The sequence below is a fragment of the Rhinopithecus roxellana genome, chromosome 4 (genome assembly GCF_007565055.1).
Source record: "Rhinopithecus roxellana isolate Shanxi Qingling chromosome 4, ASM756505v1, whole genome shotgun sequence".
NCBI classification, from domain to species: Eukaryota; Metazoa; Chordata; class Mammalia; order Primates; family Cercopithecidae; genus Rhinopithecus; species Rhinopithecus roxellana.
Genome location: NC_044552.1, coordinates 64,657,476 through 64,682,930, shown reverse-complemented (window position 1 = coordinate 64,682,930; position 25,455 = coordinate 64,657,476). Strand labels below are relative to the sequence as shown.

The 25,455-nt window shown below is 39.1% G+C and overlaps 1 protein-coding gene across 1 annotated transcript in view; it reads right to left on the bottom strand.

The window, feature by feature from the left end:
• Window positions 1-1,249: 1,249 nt before the first annotated feature.
• Window positions 1,250-25,455, bottom strand: part of SCGN (secretagogin, EF-hand calcium binding protein) — a 50,139-nt gene continuing 25,933 nt past the window's right edge. The window contains exons 7-11 of the mRNA XM_010365099.1: window positions 20,750-20,805; window positions 13,520-13,565; window positions 13,206-13,265; window positions 11,620-11,688; window positions 1,250-1,811 (exon numbers count right to left, since the gene is read on the bottom strand). Of these exons, the coding sequence (XP_010363401.1) occupies window positions 1,683-1,811; window positions 11,620-11,688; window positions 13,206-13,265; window positions 13,520-13,565; window positions 20,750-20,805 (360 nt within the window). The 3' untranslated portion in view covers window positions 1,250-1,682. The remainder of the gene's footprint in view (window positions 1,812-11,619; window positions 11,689-13,205; window positions 13,266-13,519; window positions 13,566-20,749; window positions 20,806-25,455) is intronic.

Genomic DNA, 25,455 nt, shown 5'->3' with positions numbered 1-25,455 from the left:
TGATAGTACCTATCTCACAGGGATTTGGTGAAGACTAAATTACTTAAGGTATGGAAAGCACCTAGAAGTACCTGGCACATAGAAAGCCTTAGTAAATAGTAGTTCTTTTTTTTTTTTTTTTTTTTTTTTTTGAGGCGGAGTCTCACTCTGTCGCCCGGACTGGAGTGCAGTGGCCAGATCTCAGCTCACTGCAAGCTCCGCCTCCCGGGTTTACGCCATTCTCCTGCCTCAGCCTCTGGAGTAGCTGGGACTACAGGCGCCCGCCACCTCGCCCGGCTAGTTTTTTTTTGTATTTTTTTTTTAGTAGAGATGGGGTTTCACCGTGTTAGCCAGGATGGTCTCGATCTCCTGACCTCGTGATCCGCCCGTCTCGGCCTCCCAAAGTGCTGGGATTACAGGCTTGAGCCACCGCGCCCGGCCCAATAGTAGTTCTTAATATGAATTATCTATATGTTGGAGGTAAGGGAGACCTGAGGGGAAGAAAATCAAGTTAGGAAAAGGGTGTGCAATGAAGGGAAACCCTGTAAACAGAATTCTTGGGTTATGAACAGCTCTAAATACACTGTTCTACACTAATTTTTCTGAATTATCTATAACACTTCAGGAAGCCTGAAATTACTGCACAGTCTAGTATAAGGTAGGGGTGTCATGAAGAATAAAGGGTGAAGACAGTAAAGGAAAGTGGGGCCTGCCCCACAGAAATTCTGCCCTTGCCCCAGCAGTCTCCTTTCCATGGGGATGGCATCAGAGTTCCAGGAGAGAAGAGAGCAGGGTACATGTTGGGGCCAGGAGCATGCAGAGGCACCCATGAGAGACACTCAGGTACCTAGAAGAAGGCTGCCGTGGTCCCAGATTTTCTGAACAGCACTGTTGGAAAAGGAAGGGATGGAGAGGGGAGCATGGGTTACTTGGGAAACATTTTCTTCGTATTTCTTCTCTATTTCTACCTGCCTATCCATGTGAGCTCACCAAGCACTTAAGAACAAAACCCAGTCCAGGATGAGTGTTCTGGTCTCCTCCTTCCAATAAAAAGTGATTATTGGCAGCTCTCGCTTTAATGCCAGCTCACCAGGAAGTCAGTCCTAGTGAGGGCATGTGAGAACTATAGAAGGATTGGTGTATGGATTTCTTTTAAGATATTGCCCTTCCCTCTCCTTCTCTGCCCTTCTCCATTACGTCAGGGGTTTGTTAGTCAAACCACCAGGTAGAACATTTCAAAGGTCACAAGACAAAAGCAATTACCAGTACATTTTTGTTTCCAATTGCAGATTTATTTCCACACACACTAAAAAAATCTATGTTGAAGTTACAGAATTGCCATGAATGCTACACACCATTCAGACTCAGCAGAAAGCCCACAAGAAAAGCACAAAATGAATGCACTCAGCTGCCCCTGTCCCCTGGTGACTAGGGAAGGACAGGCAGAGCCATGTAACAGGGGAGCTGACTCTTTGGGAGGATAGGAAAGCCCAGGGTCAAGACGAAAACAACACAGACACTGCACAGTGAGGCAGGGATAGATCATGCTGGTGGAAGGAAGGCCCTAGCGTCCCTCCTCTTGCCCAATAATAGCACACCATTTGTGAGTTTGCCCACTGTGTCCCCAACAGCAATGCACAGATACAGTTCTACCAGCAAGAGCACAGAAACACAGTAAGAGCAAAAGGCAAAGCAGTTTGGGATTATGGGTTGATTTTCAGCCCAAGACACAAAGCCAGCTCGGACTTCTGAATTTTTCCATCCTTGTTCACATCGCAGTGACGCAAGAGAATCTCGCGGAACTTATCAAGGTCCACCCCGCTGATGCTGGGCTGAGGGCGACAAAAGTAACATGTTAACAGGCAAGCCAATGATGTTCCCACCCTTTAACACCCTCTCTGATGCTCTCTAAGCTCAGTGTCCTGCCTTGGAGGAGACAGGCCACAGGGAGTGAGGGAATGAGTCTATCGCCTCATCCCACCAAATGCTACCAAAGATAAGTTTTCTGCCAACAGTTTCATTTCTCAGCATGTCCCTTCAGGCCAAAAAACCTTTACTTCCACATCACTTCCCTGCAGTTCTTAGAGAAACACTGCCTTATTAGCAAGCATAGTAAAGATACGTTGCCTCAAAGTAGAGAATTATGATCATAAATTTCTGCCTTGCTGCACTGATGAGAGAAGACACATTTCATTATCTCCCTGTAGGAGATTTTTGTGCCTCTGGTTTAAAAAAAAAAAAATGGTTATACTGAATGTAAATCTAAATGCACATGTGGTCGAGCTAGGGATGTAACATTTACTCCAAGGGATATGTTAGGGGGCAAGAAAGAATGTTAGCTAGAAATATGATACATGTTAGCTAGGAAAAGTTTTTTACTTCAAGCTCAAAGGCCTGCAAAAGTGAGGAATGCTTTAACAAATTGATTCTCCATAGATTACTTCATTTAAGCTTCACAATAATGCTGGGAAGTAAATAATTCCACCTCTTTTACAGATTAGGAAACAGAGGTGCAGAGAAAGCTTAAGCTTCCTGCCAAGCTGGAAAGTTGTGGCAGCATTTTTGAGCCCAAGAATAGACCAACAGTCCTCTGACAATTGGAGATAGTCCTCAATAATCCTCTGATTCCAATTGAGTGCTCATTGCAAAATTTCATACCATTCTCGTGGAGAAAAGGCTGGCCTAAAGAAACTACATGAGTGCTGATGCAACTGTGAATAAACGTCAAAATCAAAGAGCTCATCCTTCAAAATGGATCTCACGTGGCTCACTGGCCCTAAATTTTTTTTTTTTTTTTTTTTTTTTTTTTTTTGAGACGGAGTCTCAGCCGCCCAGGCTGGAGTGCAGTGGCAGTGATCTCAGCTCACTGCAACCACCGTCTCCCGGGTTCAAGCGATTCTCCCCTCTCAGCTTCCCAAGTAGCTGGAATTACAGTCACCCGCCATCATGCCCGGCTAATTTTTGTATTTTAGTAGAGACAGGGTTTCACCATGTTGGCCAGGCTGCTCTTGAACTCCTGACCCCAGGTGATCCGCCCACCTTGGCCTCCCAAAGTGCTAGGATTACAAGCGTGAGCCACCATGCACAGCCACGGGCCCTAAATTTAAAATAGATCCAAGTGGTCCTTTTTTGACTAGAGATGACAGCTTACTCAAGTTTCCTGAAAACCAGCACCTTTTTCTTTTTGGGGCTTTCAGAGCTCATCCGAACCAACCAATCAGAACTCAGTTAAATTAACCAATCAAGGCTCAGCTCTATTGACCAATCAGAACTCAACGCCAACAACCAATTGGAACTAAGCAAGTTTGAATCCTTTATTTGCATAAACAGAACTCGCTGGAAACCTGAGTGAGCACTGACTGTAAGATTCAAACCCCTTTTGTTCTCTGCACCCTGGTTTACACTGAAAAGTGTGTCTTCCATTTTCCCGTTTTTTCTTTTTTGAGACGGAGTTTCACTCTTGTCACCAAGGCTGGAGTGCAGTGGCTAATCTCAGCTCACTGGAACCTCCAACCTCCACCTCCCAGGTTCAAGTGATTCTCCTGCCTCAGCCTCCCAATTAGCCGGGATTACAGGTGCCCACCACCACACCCGGCTAACTTTGTATTTTTTCCGTAGAGATGGGGTTTCACCATGTTGGCCAGGCTGGTCTCAAACTCCCGACCTGTGATGATACGCCGGCCTCGGCCTCCCAAAGTGCTGGGATTAGAGGCATGAGCCATCATGCCCAGCCCCATTTTCAAACTATTAACGGGAATAAAGCCTTTCCACCAAATTCCTTTTCAGAAAACTTGTGTTCACAAATCTAAATTTAAAAGTCAGTATACAGAGAGAAAAAACAAAAAACAAACTTAGTCAAATTTCCAAGCCGCTTGATTACTGGAGTAGTTTTATGAGTGAACAGAGAAGGCGGCCACCCGCAGGTTTGATTTCAGGGGCTCTGGGAAGCACTCTTCATTACCCAACCCTGCCGCAAGGTTTTTTTCGTTTCCAAAAACAAAATCACTAAAAACGTCATCAGTAGGAGAAAAAAAATTGTCCCTTAACTAGCGAGCCACATTAAGACTCGTTAATTTGCACTGTCCAATGGGGCAAATGACTGACACCAAATCTATTATTGATAGCAGTTTTTAAATAGAAGGGAGGAGGAAACAGCAAAAGAAATTGGGAGCCAGATGGCAGAGCAGGAATAATAAACACCAGAGTAGGGCTGGTGTTCAGAGAGATATCAGGAGCTGAAAGTCTGGGACCAGAAGATAAATTTGATCGACTTCACTCTTCTGTAGAGAGTGCCCTGAATGATTAGACTCTGAGGCCACAATGTAGCTCGATCTGTCAATAGGTTCTCTTGTAGTTCTCTGCCAGTACCAGGCAAGTGTAGATGTGGCCCGAGGAAATAGGGCTCAGAGGTCCTGAAAAGAGGCTGCATTCTGAGACCCCCTGGTGGTCTCAGTTCATTTGTTGTACAGTGCAATGTGGGAATTTTTGCTTTTCACCGTCTTCAATGACTTGTTGCTAAAACTTTTCTCCACTAACTGGCCCCAGGATCCTTTTGGCAAATCCCAAGATTAGAAAAATACTCAAGTGGTAGTCATTTACAAATTAGTGTGAATTAATTTGCCAATGTATTTACCTCATTCAAACTATTCTAAGTTTGTTTTTGTTTTGTTTTGTAATTGAAGAATAATGGGCTTTGTTTCCCATCATAGTAATTATTTCCTTCAAGTGAGTAGAAAATATTTTTGGTGTATGAATGTATGTGTGTTAGGGGATGTGGGAATGAATGCGGATGTATGTAAGGGAAGTTCCTTCAGACCTTTTGAGTTATGTTTTTAATATTGAACAACTCAATATGAGTCAGGAGACCTAAATGCCACAGCTCAAAAAATGCACGTGTCACTGAAGACACATCACCAGAAACCCTTGGAGCCTCAGTCTTAACAACAATTTTTATAACAAGTGACTAATATAATTGCACATAGGTTCCTGAGGTAAAAGCTCTAAATACATTAACTCTAATCTTTAGAACAACCCTAGGAGGTTGTATCTACTTTCATCATTAATTCATAGATGAGTAAACTAAAGCACAGAGAGGTTAATTAACTTGCCCACTGTCACACAGCTGAGCCATGTCAAAACCAAGATACAAATCCAGGCAGGCAGGTCCCAAAGTGTATATTTTTCATCACTACACTGTATCATAACCTTTCATGTAAAAGTGTAATTTTTTCCTCATTCATCTCATAGGACAGTGTGAGAGTGGATCTGAGATAAAATTGATTGAAAAATGCTGACCTGTCTCCCTTTAATACTGGCAGTTGGGGGACCTTTGGGTCTGGCCTTCTCTTCCCAATTCTTGCCTGTAGTAGATACTCAATTATATCTATGAAATTAGTGAATGACTATCCTCAAATGCAGCCTTCCTATTTTTGTCATACAACTACCCTTTCCTGTACATTCCAATTCTCTTAAAATAATTAAAGTTTATATCCAAGCCTTCTGTTAACCAGCACTCCACAAATCTCTATCTTAGAGTCATCATGACTCCAACACTGGACCATATTCTGACCACTAAAGGAACTGAATTAGAGTTTCACTGATGGTAAGTGCATTTTATTGTAATCCACTTAAAATAATTCTCTATTAATCAAAATATTTAATTAACCAGAACCTTATTCTCTAACCATGCAAAATTACGACGTTTTCTGTCTCCAGTTTACTATTTATTGGCCACAGTGGTGTTTGAAAACATTGAGGCGACAGGCAGAAGTTAAGATATTATTGCTTTAGATATCCATCCAGGTCTCTACCAACAAGCCTCCGCTTGTTTACAAATTATCACCTGCCATTGCTTTTTAAAATGAAAATAAGAAATTACATTGGTGTTCCTTTAGGATCACTTTACTAGGCAAATGGAAATGTCTGCTCAGATACTGGAAAGTCTCCTAGCAGTGTTGTAATTTGAGAAGCTCCAGGAAGAACCTCTTCAATCTTCCAACTTTCTTCCCATCACCATTTCCCACCACCCCAGACATTCTTTTGTTAGATATTCACTCTTTGGGATTACGATTTCTTCTCCTTGCCACCTATCCTCTCTTTTCAGTTTTTCATCACCCAAGAGATGGCAGCACATTAAGTCCCTAACTTAATAGTGTGAAAACATATACTATATATACCAGAATGCTATCTTCCTTGATAGACAAAGCTAGGTCAAAATGAAGTCATCATCAACTTTCTGGGTAGTGAGGGGAAGAAAAGTCAGGTTGGAGGAAAGGACATTGAAGAACGAAATGGGAAAACACACCTGCTCTTTCTTCAGATGTTTGCTAAAACTTGACAATGGAACCCAGGAATTTTAAAGCATGCAAACCACTTGATTTAGTCATTTTATTCCTGGGACAAGGCCAAATATAGAGAAAGATTTTTGCACAAAGATATTATTGCATTATTGTTTTGAATCACAGACATGGGACACCATCTAAATTATTAGTAATAGGGGAGTGTTTAAGTAAATTATGATCTAACCACAGGTGAAATATTATGTGGTTACTGAATGACTATTACTATTATTCTATAATAGGCTATATATAGTATGATCTATATTATATATAATATACTATTATATTGTAATGTCTATTATTCACTATAATCTCAACCATATAAAAACATACATAGGAGAGAAGTCAGTTCACAGTCAGTCTGTTAGAACATAGAGGTTATGCTTCTGTTTTTTCTGGTTTCTGTTTTCTGATTTCTCTATGACACATGTCTCATTTTTACAATTTAAAAGTGAAAAGAAACATTTTTGCTAAGGGCTAGCTCTTTAGAGAGGCACATGTTAGATTCAATCCTTTATTGAATCTATCAATAAAAGAGGTATTGTCCCCTCTTGCCAACCATTTTCCTTGTCAATAGCAGAGAAAAAGCAAATGTGGTGTCCATCAAGGAAAAGAAAGAACTTTAGGGAGGCCTGTGGGCAGGAACTCCCATCACTTCCAGGCAGCCAATTTATTTGGCTTCCAAATAAATTGGGGTCACTTCTGGCAGCCAATTTATTTGGCTTCCGATGTTACTGTTCACATTTATACCTTCTCTTGGGAGATCTTGAATTTCTTGCCATTCTACTTTCTAATTTAAGCTGTGGATTCTTGTGTTGGTTTTTATGCTGCTCTGAGTGAGCTACAGATTGTTAAAAAGTCTTGTAGGTCAGGCGGAGTGGCTCACGCCTGTAATACCAGCACTTTGGGAGGTGGAGGTGGGCAGATCACTTGAGGTCAGGAATTTGAGACAAGTCTGGACAACATGGTGAAACACCATCTCTACTAAAATTACGAAAATTAGCTGGGTGTGGTGGCGTGCACTTGTGATTCCCAGATACTCAGGAGGCTGAGGCAGAAGTATCACATGAACCCAGGAGGCGGAGGTTGCAGTGAGCTGAGATCACACCATTGCACTCCAGCCTAGGCAACAGAGTGAGATTCCATCTCAAAAACAAACAAACAAAAATCTTGTACAGAAGTTGTTGTGTATATGATTAACAATATTGTATTGTATACTTGGAAATTTGCTATGAGGGTAAATGTTATGTTAAGTGTTCTTGACATAAAAGAAAACAAAACAAAACAAAAAGACAAAAAAAAAGGTGGAGGGGGTAGCTAGAGAAATGTTTGCAGATAATGGATAAGTTTATGTCATTGATCATGATGTGGTTTCATGGATATATACTTATGTCCAAATGCATCAAATTGTATACATTAGGTATATACAGTGCTTTTTAAAGTGTCAATCATATCTCAATACATTTGTTGGAAAAAGAGAAACCATGTTTATTCCTCAGGGACCTGCTATCTTATCAGATTGACAGAGGAAAGACTTGGGTGCCATTTTTCAGAGCTTGGGGAATGATGTGTTTTGATAACCTAATAATCTTGTTCATGTAAAGTCAATATTACATCATATATGATTGTCCAAGAATTAAAAGACTATAAGATAAGCTTACTTCAGAGTTATTACTGCAAACACTAAAAACCCTGACCCAGACTTTGTAACTGGGCCAGCTTCCTGCTGACCCCATGGTATATGCTCTCTGACAGTATCTTTGAAAATAAATTCCAAATACTGATTTGTTTACTTCTCCCATGGCCCCTTTTTATAAAATGAAAATAAAGAAAAAAGTCACAGGAAAGACTCTGTTTATAAAGCCAAGAAATGTGAAATTCAACTACTGGTCATCATTTGACTACAGCATACAAATTATATGGTGAGTATTTTTAAAGAAACCTAGAAGACTAAGGAAGGTCCAGTAAAGACTAGGAAAGACACAGTAAGTGTATGCACCTTCAATTATTGGAGGAGAACATTAATAATGAACTACTGTGTACATATGTTTTAGCTCAACAAATCATCTGGAGAATCCCAATAAATTCCTTCTGAATTACTGACCACAGTTTGACTTGGTCCCTAGGAACTAGCTCTGTCTCAAATTGGCCTGATGCTTACACTGAGAGGTGCCTTTGTGCTGCCCCAGCAGCTCCACAGAAACAGAGAGGCAAAAAGGGGCGAGGATCTTCACCTTCCCATAGAGGTGATATAAATCCATTGAAGAACGAGGCTGATCTCTGCTTCCAACTAATTTTTTGCATGGTCTAGAATTTTTCCCATCTCTTTCATTTTCTCTGGAAAAAATGTCTTGTCTGCTACATTGTTGGTTTGGATTTTACTTCTACCTCCTCCTACTGGCCTTTGGAAACCATTGCCAAACTCAATGACAATTGAAAGGCAGAGTTATTGAAGATTATTAAGATTATCCAGATTCAAAAATCATGATTTTTTACGAAGGGATTCAGTAAAATTATACTGATTATAGATATCTGGGCTTTCTCTTAGAAAAATCATATGGAAATAGCAAGTATCATAGTCACTGAAGTTATGACAGCTATATCACTTTCCAGATCAATATGTGGTATAGCTAATATTTTTTGTTTTTAATAATAATTTATTACCATGGTATTAATTAGTGAAGTAACGCAATATCAATTGCCTTATGCAGATTTTCCTCCTGTAATCTTCATGGTAACTTTATGGAAGTAGGATCTATGACAATTTCCATCTTCCAGATGAAAAAACTGAGGTTTGGAGATGCAAAATAACTTGCCCAAGGTCTCACTGGCAGGGAGTGGTAAAATCAGGCCTGGAACCCCAGGGGGTCAGCCTAAAATCTGAATTCTTAGCTTGAATTCTCATCAGCTTCTTAACTTTTACTTGCCTTTATTTTCAACATTTTTCTATAGTATGCAGAGATAATTTTATAATCAGAAAGGAAGCAAAAATGTTCAAGCTATGCATACTAAAATATGTTAGTAAATTGCCATCTGACATACCTATCTTTTAGAAGTTTTCTTTTGTACTGGTTTTTTTTACATTATTGTTTTGGACAGGAATATCCAGTAGAATGGCATAGACATGCATTGAGCTGCTGATTCCTTTTCTGAAATTCTCTTTCAATAACTATTCTCAAGCTGAGAAATGTACTCCAAATATTACAGCAGCTTTGTTCCAAGAAAATAACAAAGACTATTACTTTTGGGAATCATTCGATATCCCAGGGTCTGTGATCAGTGTTTATGTTATTTCTAGTCAGCACACAACCTTGGGAAGTAAATATTGTGCCCATATAACGGATGAGAAGACAAGTATCAGAGAGATTGAGTAACTTGCCCACAGATATACAGTTCATAAATGGCTGATCTGGAATTAAAGCTCAGATTTGTCACAGTCCAAAGCACTGTTTCCCATTTTACACTGCCTCATCTACAAAAAAAAAATTCCAATCAGTTCTTTTCATAGCAAGGGAAAAGAGAAAGAAGGGAGAAGGACCAAAATGAGGTTACCAAAGAGGAGGAGCAGCAGCCACCCCCAACCAAGGCAGCCCCTCCGGAAACCACCGCTTCAAATTCTGTAAATCGGATGTATTCTGATTCAAGCAGAGCCTAATCCCTCAGCCCAACCCAGCTGCCTCCCACAGCCTGGTGAAGACGTGGGATGCTGCAAAACTGTTTTCAGCAACAAATGACACCTCTGACCTGAGAAAAAATTGTTTCCCACAAGTATGAGACTAAAGAAAAGGGGGAGCAAAGAAGAAGAGAGGTTGATTTGGTTAATGACTGATTGCTCCCTGTAACTGTGCATCCATACTCACAGCTGGGCTGTGTGTGGGGGCCATGGAAGAGCAGAAGGCCAGAACCTCTGTGGAGGGTGGTGGGATAGAGTGCAGTAAGGTTCCAAAGCCCCCAGGCTCTACACTCAGGCAGTCACTGCCCCTGGATCCAATGCATAAGAGACCAGGCAGCTCTCAAAAAACTGTCCCATTCATTCTCTCAAAAGCAAATTAAAACTCTAGTTTAGCAAATGCTGCCATGCAACTTTAATATTCCTATGGATAACTGCTCAGTTTCTATTACAGAAGCCATTCTGGCATTAAATAGATAATGGGTGAAATGGGATTTTCCTCTAGCAATCGATATAAAAAGCAATACCACACCAATACCCATCAATTATTCTGGCTGTGCAAATGCCTGTGAAATCTCCAACAGGAGCAACAAGAGAACGAGGAAAAGAAGAGGCAAGGGACCCGTTGGGATGAGAACAACAAAAGAAGGGGGTCACAGAAGACGTCTCATCAGGCTAATTAGACATCAGAGAGGGTTTTATCCATGCCTGCTCTATCACAGTACACAAACTTTCTGGAGATTCATGCAAAAATTGATATCTGGACATTTTTCAGCTGCAAGGCTCCATAGTGTTAATCGGATTTTCAAAGAAGTCTGGAACTCCACAAACAGCTCATAATTGCTACTCTGATTTTTTGCCATCTGGGCTGACCAGAAAAGAATCGTTGTGTTCTGAACAAACCTCAAAAACTCCCTGAGGATACAAGACTACTAAATTCATTATCTACACAATCCCATGGAAATGGAAGAATTGGAAATGATCTGCTAAACTGGATCATGCAGCTGGTCAATACAGTTCAACAGGACCTCGAAGGAAGTTTTTTAAACGCTGTCTATCCTACATAAAACAACTGTGTGATGTAAATATAATCTAAATTTCATCCGCCCCAACCTCAGCAATGTCTTAACCGATAAATAACCATCTTAGGCTAGGTATTAGATAAGCCTCTTAGTAAAAAAAAATATATATATATATACACACACACACACACACATATATATATATATACACACATATATATATAATTCTGAAGGTACGTTTTATTACATGAAATTCAATTAAATGTTTTAGTTATTCTAATAACCAAGTCTAAAGGGAAAAGGGACTTTCTGTAACCAAAAAATAGAACAGAAAGATATTCAGTGGCACTGCAGTCCTTTGGTAAAATAGGTGGCCTTTAAATGATAGTAAAAAGATACCTGTATGATAACTTCAAGTAATTTAAACTACAATCTTAAGAAAGCGAGGGAGGTTTATTGGGTTTTATAGCAATTCAAAGGTTATTAAATAAACTGCATCCCTATATTTTATCTTTGACATTAACCTTCAGTCTTACTGATTCCCACACATAAACAATGGAATCAATCAAAATGACAATCCCAGTTCATAATAAGAAGAACCTGCACTCACCTGGACCAGCTCCATCATGTCTTTGACAAACCCATCCACTTCTGGGCCTTCTAGGGCTCCCGTTTTACTCTGAAAAGGAAAAGATCCAATTGCCTAAATATCATTTTCTTAAGCCAAAAAGCAAAGGAATAAATTAGATAAATAAACCGTATCAGTATTCTTATGTGGCCACAAATAGACTTAGAAGTGGCATGTTCCAATTTATGTTCTCCATGCAGGACGTGAATGTTCCACATGAATTAAAATAACTCGTTGAAAACTACTCCATGTAACCAAATGAGAAATCATACTTTTGAGTTCCTCGGCTTTTGCAGATTGCAGTCGTATGTCATATATTGACTTTATTTGCTTCCCGGGTCCTAGGCTTCAGTTTAGATAAGTGTTAATTGTATATAATATTAATCCTTTGAGGTATAGGTTGAAACTTTTTTATCTTGCCCTATAATTTGGCAATGATACGGTGATTACTAAAATATTTATTTTAAATCCAGGGAGACTACATTGAATGAACATGTTAGAATTATCATTTGGTCTGTACATGAGACCCTTTATTCCCATTTTATAACACATGCAAATATGAACATCTATAAAATACAATACATATTAAAGTATTTGTTTATTCTCTAAAGTTCCACTATAATAACTCCTCTGCTCTCTTTGTGATTTCTTAATCCTGAGCCTTTCACATATCATTTTTAAAATTCCATTCCCTTAGTGTATTTACCAAACACTTATATTGTACTTACCAGGCACTCTCATAAAAGCTTTCTAAACCTGAATTCATTTAATTCTCATAACATCCCCAGAAGGTAGGTATTATTATCCTTATCACCCTACTTTTACAAATAAGGAAAACAAAGCACAGGGAAGCTAAGGAACCTGCCCAAGGTCCCATAGGTAATAAGCCATGATTCAAACCTAGGTAATTGGTCACAGAACTCACATGTTTAACCACCTCTATGCTAGACTGCCTCTCCCAGGTGATGCTGTTTTCTGCTCAGAACATGACACATAATTATCTAATCTGATTAGTTTCAGGGAAACATCCTTATAATCTTTCCCAACTTTTTTTCTGCTTTTCTACTTTTCTTCCTTCTTACATCATACTATCTTATCCTTAGGAAATTTAATCTCTTTGCCATACTTTGTACTTATACTTTTTATTTTCTCCCCTTTTCATCAAATAATTGGTTCTACAAGAAAAATAGTTTTTATGATAAATAGGTATGACTTTTCCTCTATTTCTTTGCGTTGAATACTGGGTTGGGAGGTTGTATGTTTTTGTGCATGATTATAAATGAACTCTTTGTCCTACAAGAAGGAGAAAACTTGTAGTTTGGGCCCGAGGAGACAAAAAAAAAGTCATTTTTTTTTTCTTTTCTCAACCATGTGTACTCCTTTGGCTATTTTTACTTTATTCTCAGAAGGTCTGTAGAGAATTTGAGGGTACCTTGACCTAGAAACACACAGATGGGATTGTATTCATCATGTAAGTTTAGGGTCTGTTGGGTAAGATGGTTCCACATAGGGGCTAAACAAGGTTCCTACTCAAAGATGGCCAGCACAATATAAAGAGACACACTTACAACATCATAGTGGGCAAAGATTTTCTCAAAGTCCCTTTTCCTTTCTTCAGTAGAACAAGCCTGTGTAAGGAAAAAACATTATGTCAGTCCAGCAATGTGACAATTCAGCTGTACAATTCTTCCAGAGTCCTGGGCAACTTTTGTAAACTTTGAGTCAATGACCTTTAAGATCCCTTGATTCCACGCTGAGCCTTGTCTGTTTCTAAATAAGTTATAAAGTAGAGCAAATAGATCCCTTCCTTTCTTCTTTCCTGCTCAAATCCGTAGAGAAACAGCAATGACATAAACCCATCTAGAGAAATGTCACTACTTACATCTATTTTAAATTGGAGAAGGAAGTTTTCCTGAAGAGCCAGAATCCTAAATTAAAAAAAAAAAAAAAAAAAAATCCACATAAGGATCATTCAGCTCTCAGTTATATGAAAATTTATAGCCTTGGTGTGTGGAAAGTACAGGCAATTTCCTGCAGAACAGAATAGGTACTTGAAAGACAGAACTTCCTACATCACAAAAACAGAGAAATTAATTGGGAAAAACTCGTAGAGATTAGTAGTCACCACAGACTTTTAAAAGTTCATCTCGGTGGAAAATGCACAGTAATGGCCTTCTGGAAATTCTCTCCTCCATAAAGCAATGAGAAAACTGGAAAAAATAGTCAAAATAATTTTCCCAGAGCTCTGGAAAACAATTAAAGTCTTGCAGCAATCTGGGGAGTGTTTACTCTGGAAAAAAACAGCTAAATCTTTCTTTTCTTTTCTTTTCTTTTTCTTTTTCCTTTTTTTTTTTTTTTTTTTTTTTTTGAGAAGGAGTCTCACTCTGTCGACCAGACTGGAATGCAATGGTGCGATCTCACCTCACTGCAAGCTCTGCTTCCCGGGTTCATGCCATTCTCCTGCCTCAGCCTCCCGAGTGGCTGGGACTACAGGCGCCCGCTACCAGGCCTGGCTAATTTTTTTGTATTTTTAGTAGAGATGGGGTTTCACCGTGTTAGCCAGGATGGTCTCGATCTCCTGACCTCATGATCCACCCGCCTTGGCCTCCCAAAGTGCTGGGATTACAGGCGTGAGCCACTGCACCTGGCCCCTAAAAGGGCTGAATCTTGGTTAGAACAATGACTGTAGCATTTAACTTGCCCTAATAAATACACAGAGCCCGTTAGCAAGAGAGTGGGAGACTTACTGGTCCAAGACATTTTAGAAAATCTCTGTCCAATTATGAATTGACCATTGAACTAACCTAGCAGAGACTTCAGTGGACACACCTCACAAAGAATATAGACTTCATAGAATTAATTCAGAAAAGTCACCAAATAAACCACAACAAAAATCATTAATACACCAGAAACATGACCTATAAGAAATACTAAAGGGAGTCCTTCAGGCTGAAATTAAAGGACACTAGACAATAGCTTAAATCCACATGAAAAAATAAAGAGCACCAGGAGCGGTAAATATATAACCCAATATAAAATACGGCATAAATGTATTTTTTTGTGTGTAACTTTTTTGCTATGCTATCTGATTTAAATGACAATTTCATAAAACAATAACTAAAAATCTATGTTGCTGAGCACACGATATATAAAGATATAATTTTAACAACAGAAAGGAGGAGAAAGGCATTTAAACTATATAGAAGTAAAATTTGGGGTATAATATTGAAATTAAATTGTTATTAATCCACAATTAGATTTGACCTAAATTAAAATGTTAATTGTAATCTAGCAGACAACTGCTAAGAAAATAACTCAAAAAATAAGGGAATTAAAATAATACATTTGAAAATGTCTGTTCAACATGCAGGAAGCAGTAATGGAAGGATAGAGGAATTTTTAAAACTTAAGACAAAGAGAAAACAAATAGCAAATATAAATCCTACCTTCTCAGTAATCACGTTAAATATACACGTATTAAATACTCCATTAAAAGCACAGATTGGCAGAATGGAAAGAAGTAAAACTATCTCTTTATAGATGATACAATCTTGTATATATAAAGTCCTAAGGAATCCAACAAAAAACTACTAGAGCTAATAAACAAATCCAGCATGCTGGCAGAATGCAAGATTAATATAAAAAATTTAATGACATTTCTATACATTAACAATGGCCATTCCAAAAGTGGAATTCGGAATACTAATCCTTTTATGATACCATCAAAAAGAATAAAATATTTAATAAATTTAATAAAAGAGGTTCAGTTTGTAGACTGAAAACTACAAAACATTGTTGAAACAAATTAAAGACCTAAGTAAATGAAAAAACATCCCACGTTCATACATTGGGAGACTTAATATTTTTAAGGAGACAATGCTTCCCAAATTGATCTGCAAGTTCAAAACAATCCTCATCAAAATCTGAATTGGCTTTTTTGCAGAAATTGACAATCTGGTCCTAAAATTAATGTGAATATGCAAATGAACCAGGATAGCCAAAACAATCTTGAAAAAGGGGAACAAAGTTTGAGGACTCACATTTTTTATTTCAAAATTTGCCTACAAATCTACAGAATCAAGATAGTGTGATATTGGCATAATGACAGACATGTAGATAAATGGAAAAGAATTGAGAGTACAAAAATAAACCCATACATACGGTCAATTGATTTTCAGAAAGGGTGCCAAGACCATTCAGTAAGGAAAAATATTCAAGAAATGGTGTTGGGACAAGTAGATATCTACATGCAAAATAATGAAATTGTGCCCCCACCTTACACCGTATTAAACAATTAACATGAAATGGATTTACATAAAACAGAAACTTTATAATTTATATAACTCTTAGAAGGAAACAAAGGGGTAAATCTTCATGAGCTTGGATTTTGGCAATGGCTTCCTAGATGTGATATCTAAAACACAAACAACCAAAAAAGTTAGACAAATTGGACTTCATGAGAATTAAAAACATTTGTGCTTCAAAGGACATCATCAAGAAAATGAAAACACAACTCTCAAAATGGGAAAAAGTTTTTGCTGATTATACATCTGAGAAGTGTCTAGTAAACAGAATATACATAGAACTCTTACAGTTCAATAACAAAAGGACAAATCACCCAATTTTTTAATTGGGCAAAGGATCTGAGCAGACATTTCTCCAAAGAAGACATACAAATGGCCAATAATACATAAAAAATATTCAAAATGCAAATCTTTTTTATATATCTTTTTTATGATTAAAAAAGATGCAAACAATAACAAGTACTGATTAGAATATGGAGAAATTAAAATCCTGATACATTGTTGGTGGGAATGTAAAATGGTGCAGCCACTTTAGAAAACACTTTGGCAGTTCCTCAGAAAATTAAATGTAAAATTACTATATGAACCAAAAATTCTGCTCCTTAATATATAACCAAGAGAATCACAAATACATATTTAACCCAAAACATGTAGAAACATTATTCATAATCTCTAAAAAGTGAAAATAACTCAAATGAACATCAACTGATGAATGGACAAAATGTGATATGTGCATACACGGGACTATTACTCAGCCATAAAAAGGGATAAAGTTATAACATGGATGAACCTTGAAAACGTTACTCCAAGTGAAATAGCCAGATAGGAAAGGCACATATTGTATGATTCCATTTATATGAAATGTCCAGAATAGGTAAGTCGATAGAAATAGAAAGTAGATTTGTGGTTGCCAGAGTCTTGTGGGAGGAGGAAGAGGGGAGTGACTGCTAATGGGTACTGGATATCCTTCTGGCATAATGAAATGTTCTAACATTAGATACTGGTGATGACTGGACAACCTTATGAATGTATTAAAATCTACCAAATTGTATACTTTAAAAGGGTAAATTTAATGGTACTTAAATTATATCTCAATTTTAAAATAATCTTGTTTTTGTTTTAGAAAGCAAATATGTCTGTCTTGTCTGTATAATTATAATTATACTTTAATAGGATACAGTCAGTTTCAGTAGATTCAACATTAGATTCATGTTGTATTCATAGTCGTAAGGATATATAGAAAAAGTAGAAAAAATGTAACACAACTATGTGGAAAATCTTTCCGCCTCCAAATGCTCAGAATAGAGGGAATTAATTTGAGCCAATTAGAAGATAGAATATCCTGGAAGTCTGCAAGGAATATTGTTCTTACTATTTGCTGGCACCAGGCAGCCTAAATCATGTTGCCAGTCACAGCACATATACTTGGCAGGTGCTTTTATGTAGAGGAATTGAACTGCATTTCAGAGCTGAAAGCAGAGAGAGAAAATTCCTATCTGCAAATGTTTTAAGGCCTCTTTGTTGTTGTATTAGTTTCCTAGTGCTGCTGTGACACACTGCCACAAACATAGTGGCTTCAAATGACCATAATCATTTACAGCACTTGAAGCTGAAGTCTGAAATTGATCTCACTGGGCAAAATTCAAGCTGTCAACACGGCCACATTCCTTCTGGAGGCTCAGGGAGAATCCCTTCCCTTGCCTTTTTTCGGGTTCTAGAGACTGCCTACATTATTTAGCCTCTTCTTCCACTTTAAAGCCAGCAACTAGCATTTTCAAATCTCTCTGTGACTCTGACCTTCTGACTCCCTCTTCTATATTTAAAGGATCTTTGTTATTGCATTGGGTCCAATGTGGATAATCCAGAATAATCTCTATTTTAAAGTCTGTTGATTAGCAAACTTAATTATATCTGCAACTTTAATTCATTCTTGCCTTGTAACATGAAATAGTCACCAGTTTGGGTATTAGGACATGGACATCTTTTTTTTTTTTTTTTTTTTTTGAGATGAAATCTCGCTTAGTCACCTAGCTAGAGTACTGTGATGCAATCTTGGCTCACTGCAACCTCTTCTTCCTGAGTTCAAGTGATTCTCCTGCCTGAGCCTCCTGAAGAGCTGGGACTACAGGCATGCACCACCACACTCGGCTAATTTTCTTTTTTTTTTTTTTTTTTTTTTTTTTAGTAGAGACAGGCTTTCACTATGTTGGCCAGGCTGGTCTCGAACTCTGACCTCAAGTGATGCACCTGCCTTGGCCTCCCACAGTTCTGGGTTTACAAGTGTGAGCCACCGCACTCAGCCTAAGATGTGGACATCTTTATTCTGCTTACCACAGTTCTCATTTTCAAATTCCATATCAAACTGGTTTTGAAATACACTTGGCACCCTATATCTGTGGGTTCTTCAGGGCCAACTGTGGGACTTGAGCATCCAAGGATTTGGGTATCTGGTATCTGCGGAGGTTCTGGAACCAATCCCCAGAAGATACTTAGGGGAGACTGTACTAACTGATTTTGCTGCCTTGCATCTTTGTTCAGTGCTACTGTAACTCCATCAATTCACAACTACTCATTGGATCCCCCTCATTGCACAACACTCCACCAAGTGAGAAGTTATTCAAGGGGTTAAGGCATAGTCCCTGCCCTACCAGCAGGACCATAGCAAACCCGCCTTTACAGAGTGTTTAGACATATGCAAAAGGCCCTATTAGCTATCACAGTGATAGAGGGGGCACAACTAGCATTTTGTGCATAGGGCCAGGGATATTAGGTTTCTGGCATTACATGGAAATTTCCACAGAATGAAGAATTGTCACATGTCTCACTTGAATTTCAAATGTCCAGGGGGGCAATCATGTCTGTAAAAATCCTGCTTTTAATTATTTGTGCTTGGAACTGAATTCTTATTTGCATAAAAACTCAAGGTTTGCAAAATTTACTACTTACATAAATTTTCCACATGGTATATGAATTGTGTTGAGAGATGAATGTATTTTGTCTCATTTGGAACTCTGTCAATACTTATTTATTATTTCACAAAATCATATCAACAGCACCTGAGTTACCAAAGTGCCACAGTTGTATCAGTTAGCATCTCAGCTGCCCCATTTATGATAATTCTACACAGGTGAAAGCATGTGACCACTTCATTATATCTTCACTATTATTGTATGCAAGCACTTATACACTAAAATGTGCATTATTGTATAATTAACTGCTTTCCTTTTATTTCTCCTGTATAAGTTATAGTCTGTGCATGATGTTAGTTATTTTAGCATTGTATACATAGGTAGGTCATATTGGATATGGACTAAGAGGGCAGAGAGTAGTCGCTCTGAGCCCTTTATTAATCCCAGCCTCTCAGGGCACACAGGGCTCCTCAGCTCTCACTACTCTTGAGGCGTGCACAACTGAATCAGCGCACAGATGAATAGATGCTTTTGGTGAAGGGAACCATGAGATTGCAAGCTTTTGTTTTCATCTAGATTGTCATCTATTGAATGAATCCTTTGGTTGCTTTGGGATTGGCTCTCTCACATAGCTCTCTGACCTCTACTTGAGAGGAACCCTGCCTCTATTGACCAAGAGAACCAGATGGAATCCAGGGAGCAGAGGCAAGATGCCTTCTGTGCCAGGCCTGATGGAGAAACACTTTTGTCTCTCTTTGGCTGGTCCTTCAGTGGCTCTTCTATATCAATGTGGCCAAAATTAGAACGAAGGTCCTAAAAAAAGTAGCCAAGGAGGACACACAGGCTGCCTCACAATTCCTATGAGGCACAGATAGAAGGCCATTTAGTCTACTGAGGTCAACATCCTGGCTGTTACTGAGGAGATATTCTTCCTGGTGAGTCCCCTTTCACAGATATCAAAACCTGGTTGAGGTAGCTGCTAAGAAAGGAAATAGCTGGTATGGGATTTGGTGATTCTAGACTGAGGTTAATGTCCACTAAGAGATGAAACCAACATCTTCTTGTGACTTTGTCAAGTTACCTCCTCATCATTAAAAACTTGCCTCAGTCCTTGGAATTCCTCCCTCCCAGCTATACCTGCTGCTGCACTGCAGCCTGTAACTGCTGCGCCATTTACAATTACCATGGAGCGCTGCCCTGAAGTACCTGGTATTACATATAGCTGCTCCCCTATAACGGGTGTATCTGTGTATTCCAGATCCAATTTCAACTCTATTTGCTCAGAATGTCTTTCTCTTTTTTGTAGACAACTCCATGCTGTTTGGGATCAGCTGGACTTGACAAAACATACTGACACACCAATCACATGTCACAACACCAGACTCTCAGACAACATTTTCATGGACACTGAGCCACTTCTGCTTTTATCCTGTCCTCCTCCACTTCTAGCCTTCAGGCACTTGGTGACTCCCTGAGGATACACCAACACTTCAAGACCACACAGTGCATCTGGAGTCTGGCTCAGTAGTCCTATGTCCTGAAATAACTGCTCGACGTTCCCAGAGCCAGTGAATGGGATTTGGGACATTTTTGTCATGAAGTCACAAGGTGAGACTATAAATGTCTTGCCTTTAAGGGTAGGGTTTTCCCATGACCCATCCATAAAATTTGTGAAAATGTTGTGCGTTGTACATTTTGGAGAGAAGAACTTTTATTATCTTCACGAAGGAATCTGTTACCCTAAAAGATTTAGAATCACTAAGCTTATTTGGTAAGATGTACCTATTCTTTTAGACTCCAGGTGAGGCTTGATCTCCAGTCTCAAAAGGAAATATATGATGTCATCAGACCCCTAGGAAAGTATTTCTGAATGTATGATATCATTTCCGTGTAACTCACCTTGCTAAGTCATTTAGATCCAACCGACCATCTTTATTTCTGTCAAAAATCTTCATCTGAAATGCAGAAGGGAAAATGGTTGTACTTGTAACAGGAATTAATTCTGAAAGTTATTAAAGCACTTTTCTATTTTGCTCTTCTGATCACATATTTGCCTAAATTGGCTGAGGAGCCCACTTACCTGGGGAAAATTAGTATTGGTCACAGAAGGAATTGCATGTCAGCCTCTCTGTTAGGATGAGCCATAGTAACCAAACCTCCTAAATCTCAGTGGCTTAACACAACACAGGTTTATTTTTCACTCATGTTATATGAGAATCAAGCGTTAGCTGGCAGGTCTACTTCATGTTGTCTATACTCTGGTGACATGGAATGACAAAGTAGTGACCATCTGGCCACATTCCTGATTGTCATTGCAGAAAGAAAGAATAGTAAATAATTTACTTATTAAAATTGTATTCTCCAAAGCAGACCCCTGGCCACACCCACCTTCAAAGGGATAGAATAATAAAATCCTACCATGTGAGGAAAACTACTTATTTGGAGGAAAGCAGCAACGACTACCAGTCTCTGACAGGCAAAACAGATAAAAATCTTTTATAAAGATTACAAGCTTGAAATGTGGGTTCTTGATTTGAGTCAAGGTTTTCTGAAATTATTTTATAGCCCTCATTTAGCATATCAACCACCAAGGAGGGCTTGGAGGGCTCATATCATAGGGTACTGTCATAGGGTATAGGAGAAACCTCATGTTTCCATGAAGGCAAAAGGTGTTGACGCTGAGCCTTTCCTTTCATAGAGAGACTTAGCATTGTCCAAAGAAGTTGTTTACATTATTAGATCAGACTAAACTTTAAACAAGATAGGACTAAAAGTTAAAAATTTCTGCACTAACCACAAATTAGAAAGACAAGATTGGTTTGGGCAAAATAGAAGAGATAGATTTCTTTGCACATCTGAGTTGAAATGTGAGTGAATTTTGTGACTTTACAACATTTTAATGCTACAGAATATCTCTAAACACATCCGTATAAGGAGGCTGCACAAGGAAAAAGAGGGAGCGAGATAATCTGAAAATATATACAACAGATTTTTGCTTTAAAAGATACATTAGTCCCCCATCCTTCCTCTCTCTGCAAATACAGTTTATTTTTAATATTTAAAATGAATTTGAAAACCCATTATCCCTATTTTGGCACCAAAAATGTGTATTACAGAATTAAAACACAGGTTATATTTTTATACATTTGGACATATTACATGTCCAATTATGTCCCTTAAACATAAACACTATACAGTATCCAGTAAAAAGTCTGATGGGGATACACTTTGCTAGAAGATGAGCCATGAGTTATTTTCTGTGACATCTTCATGGTGAGAGGATCTATCTTAATAGAAAGCTAGGTCAGCTTGAGCTTTAAGCAAGTAACAGCTCACCTTGAAAGACGTGGGCCTAACTCCATTGCTGTGCAAACTTACTCCAAGAGAAAACAATCCCATGCTCGAAATTGGCCTGGGATGAACCTAACATCAGTGTGCTAAATTGTGCTTCTACCCATCAGAAAATTGGCTATGGCTCAAATAAGAATAAGAATCAGGAAAAAAATCATTTGCCTAATTTTTCCATCTCTGAGTGTATACCAGTGGAAATGAATGGCACACATATTCCACTGTATCTGCTCGTCTACTTTCCTGGGGCCTCTGTAGCTCTAAGTTCAAATATTAATGATGAGGGAAGCTTGAAGCATGCCTGTAGCAGCAGACTAGAAATCAAATCTTGTGTGACATTAAGACATTATGCTTCTTTGCAAGCATAACCTTTAGTGAATTTTGAATGCTTGATGTATTTGTTTGAGACATAATGGCTTCTTAATTTTTAAACTAATTTTTAGTTTAAACTAATTTTTAGATCCAACCGACCATCTTTATTTCTGTCAAAAATCTTCATCTGAAATGCAGAAGGGAAAATGGTTGTACTTGTAACAGGAATTAATTCTGAAAGTTATTAAAGCACCTTTCTATTTTGCTCTTCTGATTACATATTTGCCTAAATTGGCTGAGGAGCCCACTTGAAATTGAACCATTTCAATTGAAATAGAAATAAATTGAACCATTTATGAGGGCTCAATACTTTATATGTTATTACATTTAATTATCACAACATCCTTATAAGGTCAAAAAAAAATCTGCATGTAACAAATAAGGAAATTGATATTTAGAAAGATTGAGGTAAGTTGTTTAAGAAGCAAGATTTTAATCTAAGCATATCTGTCACCAGAGCTCTTTCCATAAAACCAGGCTCTTAGCTCTATAAAGTCTGGGTATCTCATCCTGAATTTGGTTTGCTTCATGTCTGGTTATGAAGTAAAACATCTGGTGCAGGCTGGGCGCAGTGGCTCACGTCTGTAATCCCAGCACTTTGGGAGGCTGAGGAGGGCGAATCACAGGGTCAGGAGATCGAAACCATCCTGGCTAACATGGTGAAACCCCGTCTCTACTAAAAATACAAAAAATTAGCCAGGCATGGTGGTGGGCGCCTATAGTCCCAGCTGCTGAGGAGGCTGAGGCAGGAGAATGGTGTGAACCCGGGAGGTGAGCTTGCAGTGAACTGAGATCGCGTCACTGCACTACTCCAGCCTGGGAGACAGAGGGAGACTCCATCTCAAAAAAAAAAAAATCTGGTGCCATAGACTATGCCAGAGATGTGATATTTACCTTTTCTAATTGCCTCTTTTTAGAGAAAAGACTCTATGTGGATTTCCCTCCAACTCAGTCATCTGAATTTCCCCTAAAGAAATAGAAACTTCATGATAGTTGAGTCAACTCTAAGACTGCCAATTTTCACTTCACTGGACTCACGCTTATATAGTTCATTTCTATCTATTTTCTCTACCTTTGACTATAAACCAAGAGATATAAGCCTAGTGCCTGACAACTGCTCCAGGCAGTAGTGGCAGCCTGAGCTCCATGAGCAAGCGCCCCTGCCAGCCCTCAGCCCACAACCCAGCTCCCCTTCAATCCCCTGCACACACACCCCTTCCCACTGGGCTCCATGCCCTGAAGCTGCACGGGTGCTCATTTACCCTGGCTGGAATGATGATGAAGTATTCCCAGGCCAGAACAGGCTCCAGAATTTCTGAAACCAAATGTTCACTGCCTTGTGACATTGGTACTCAAATCCCTGTAGCAAACATGCTCTGACCAAAAACACAGAATATGAGGACGTGACCCCTGCCCAGAAGCTCCTCTCGCAGTGACTCCTGACCAAGACCAATGGGCTGTCCTGCTAGACTGAGTGGCTATTTCTTGCCAATGATGCTCACCCAGTGTCCATCCTGGAGGACTCTACTGGGCACCCACAGAATCAGAAGTGACCACCTTCACCTGTAGCATCAACCATGCCAAGCTGATGGTGGTGGAGGGACGATGTATTTACTGTGTGAACTCTGAGAAGTGCACTAGTCCGAAATCCTCAGGGAAGCCTGGGTGTTCTCTAGCTTATCTAGTATCTCCAGATCTGTCCAGGAACTTGGTCATGCTCTTTTCAAAAACAACATGATTGTAACTGTGAAGAGTTTTCAATATATCTTGGCCAAGCTGCCAGATGATACACCTTCCAAAACACCTGCTGGGACAGCAAAGGAAGCCGAAGGGAAGGCAAAGGAGACAGCACTGACAGCTGTGGAGAAGGCCAAGGACCTAGCGAGCAAGGCAACCACTGAAATGCAATAACAGCAACAGTGCATGTAGCCAGCCTGGGCCCTGCCCACCGCCGCCACAGCACCCCAGATGACCTGGTTCAAATCTCTCTGCCCTTTTCCAATTTACTTCCAGTGCTACCTACTGCCTGGGTTGTGGGTTGAGGGTGGGTGTCCTGTTGACATCTACAGAACACCAGGCATACCCATATCTGAGCCAGTCCTGCTTATTTCCCCACTGGGCAGCTGAGGTCAGAAGCACAGAGAGGTGTGGTGACTTGCACACGATCACAGATGGGCTGCAGATAAATTGGTAATAAATGCTAGACTGCAAACTCCATGAGGGCAGGGATCTTTGTTTTGTTTTGTGATATGCCCCCAAGTACTTGGCATATATCTAGTACATAATAGGCATTCAATAATTATTTATTGAATTTTTTAAAAAAGAAAATAAATATAGGCCTTATTTTTTCCTCCCTCTTTATCCTAATTCACTCCAGGAGGGCTGTGGCAGTTGACGATGATAGCGGTAGGGGGCATGCCTTCCATTCTGAAGGGCAATTGCTGAAAGGTGGAGAAGAGCCCTTCATCACTCTTCTTACCTCTACCACTGCTTTTCCAAGACTTGCACTCATACTCCATCCACACATTTTTGAGAATTAGCTACCTGAAAGGTGCTATCAAGGCTCCTAGAAATGGAACACAATGTCTTATTAACAAATGCCTTAAAATTCTAAGTGTGGTAGTTCCCATTCTCTGGCAAGAGACCCCTCAGGGACTTTGGAGTTACTCAGAATTCTCCTTAGATTGAATAATCTTTTAGTTTTTCAAACCTTTGTAGGTGCAGTAGTGATTGTAAAATGCAAAATCACTTAAAATCATTACTGGGTAACTTCCTGTCAACAGATATTTTCTTAAACAGTAGATTCAAAGTACAACTACTGTCATGTGGTGGGAGAGGAAGTCTGTGACTTTTTAAAACAATTCTTAATGAAGAATTTTAGTATA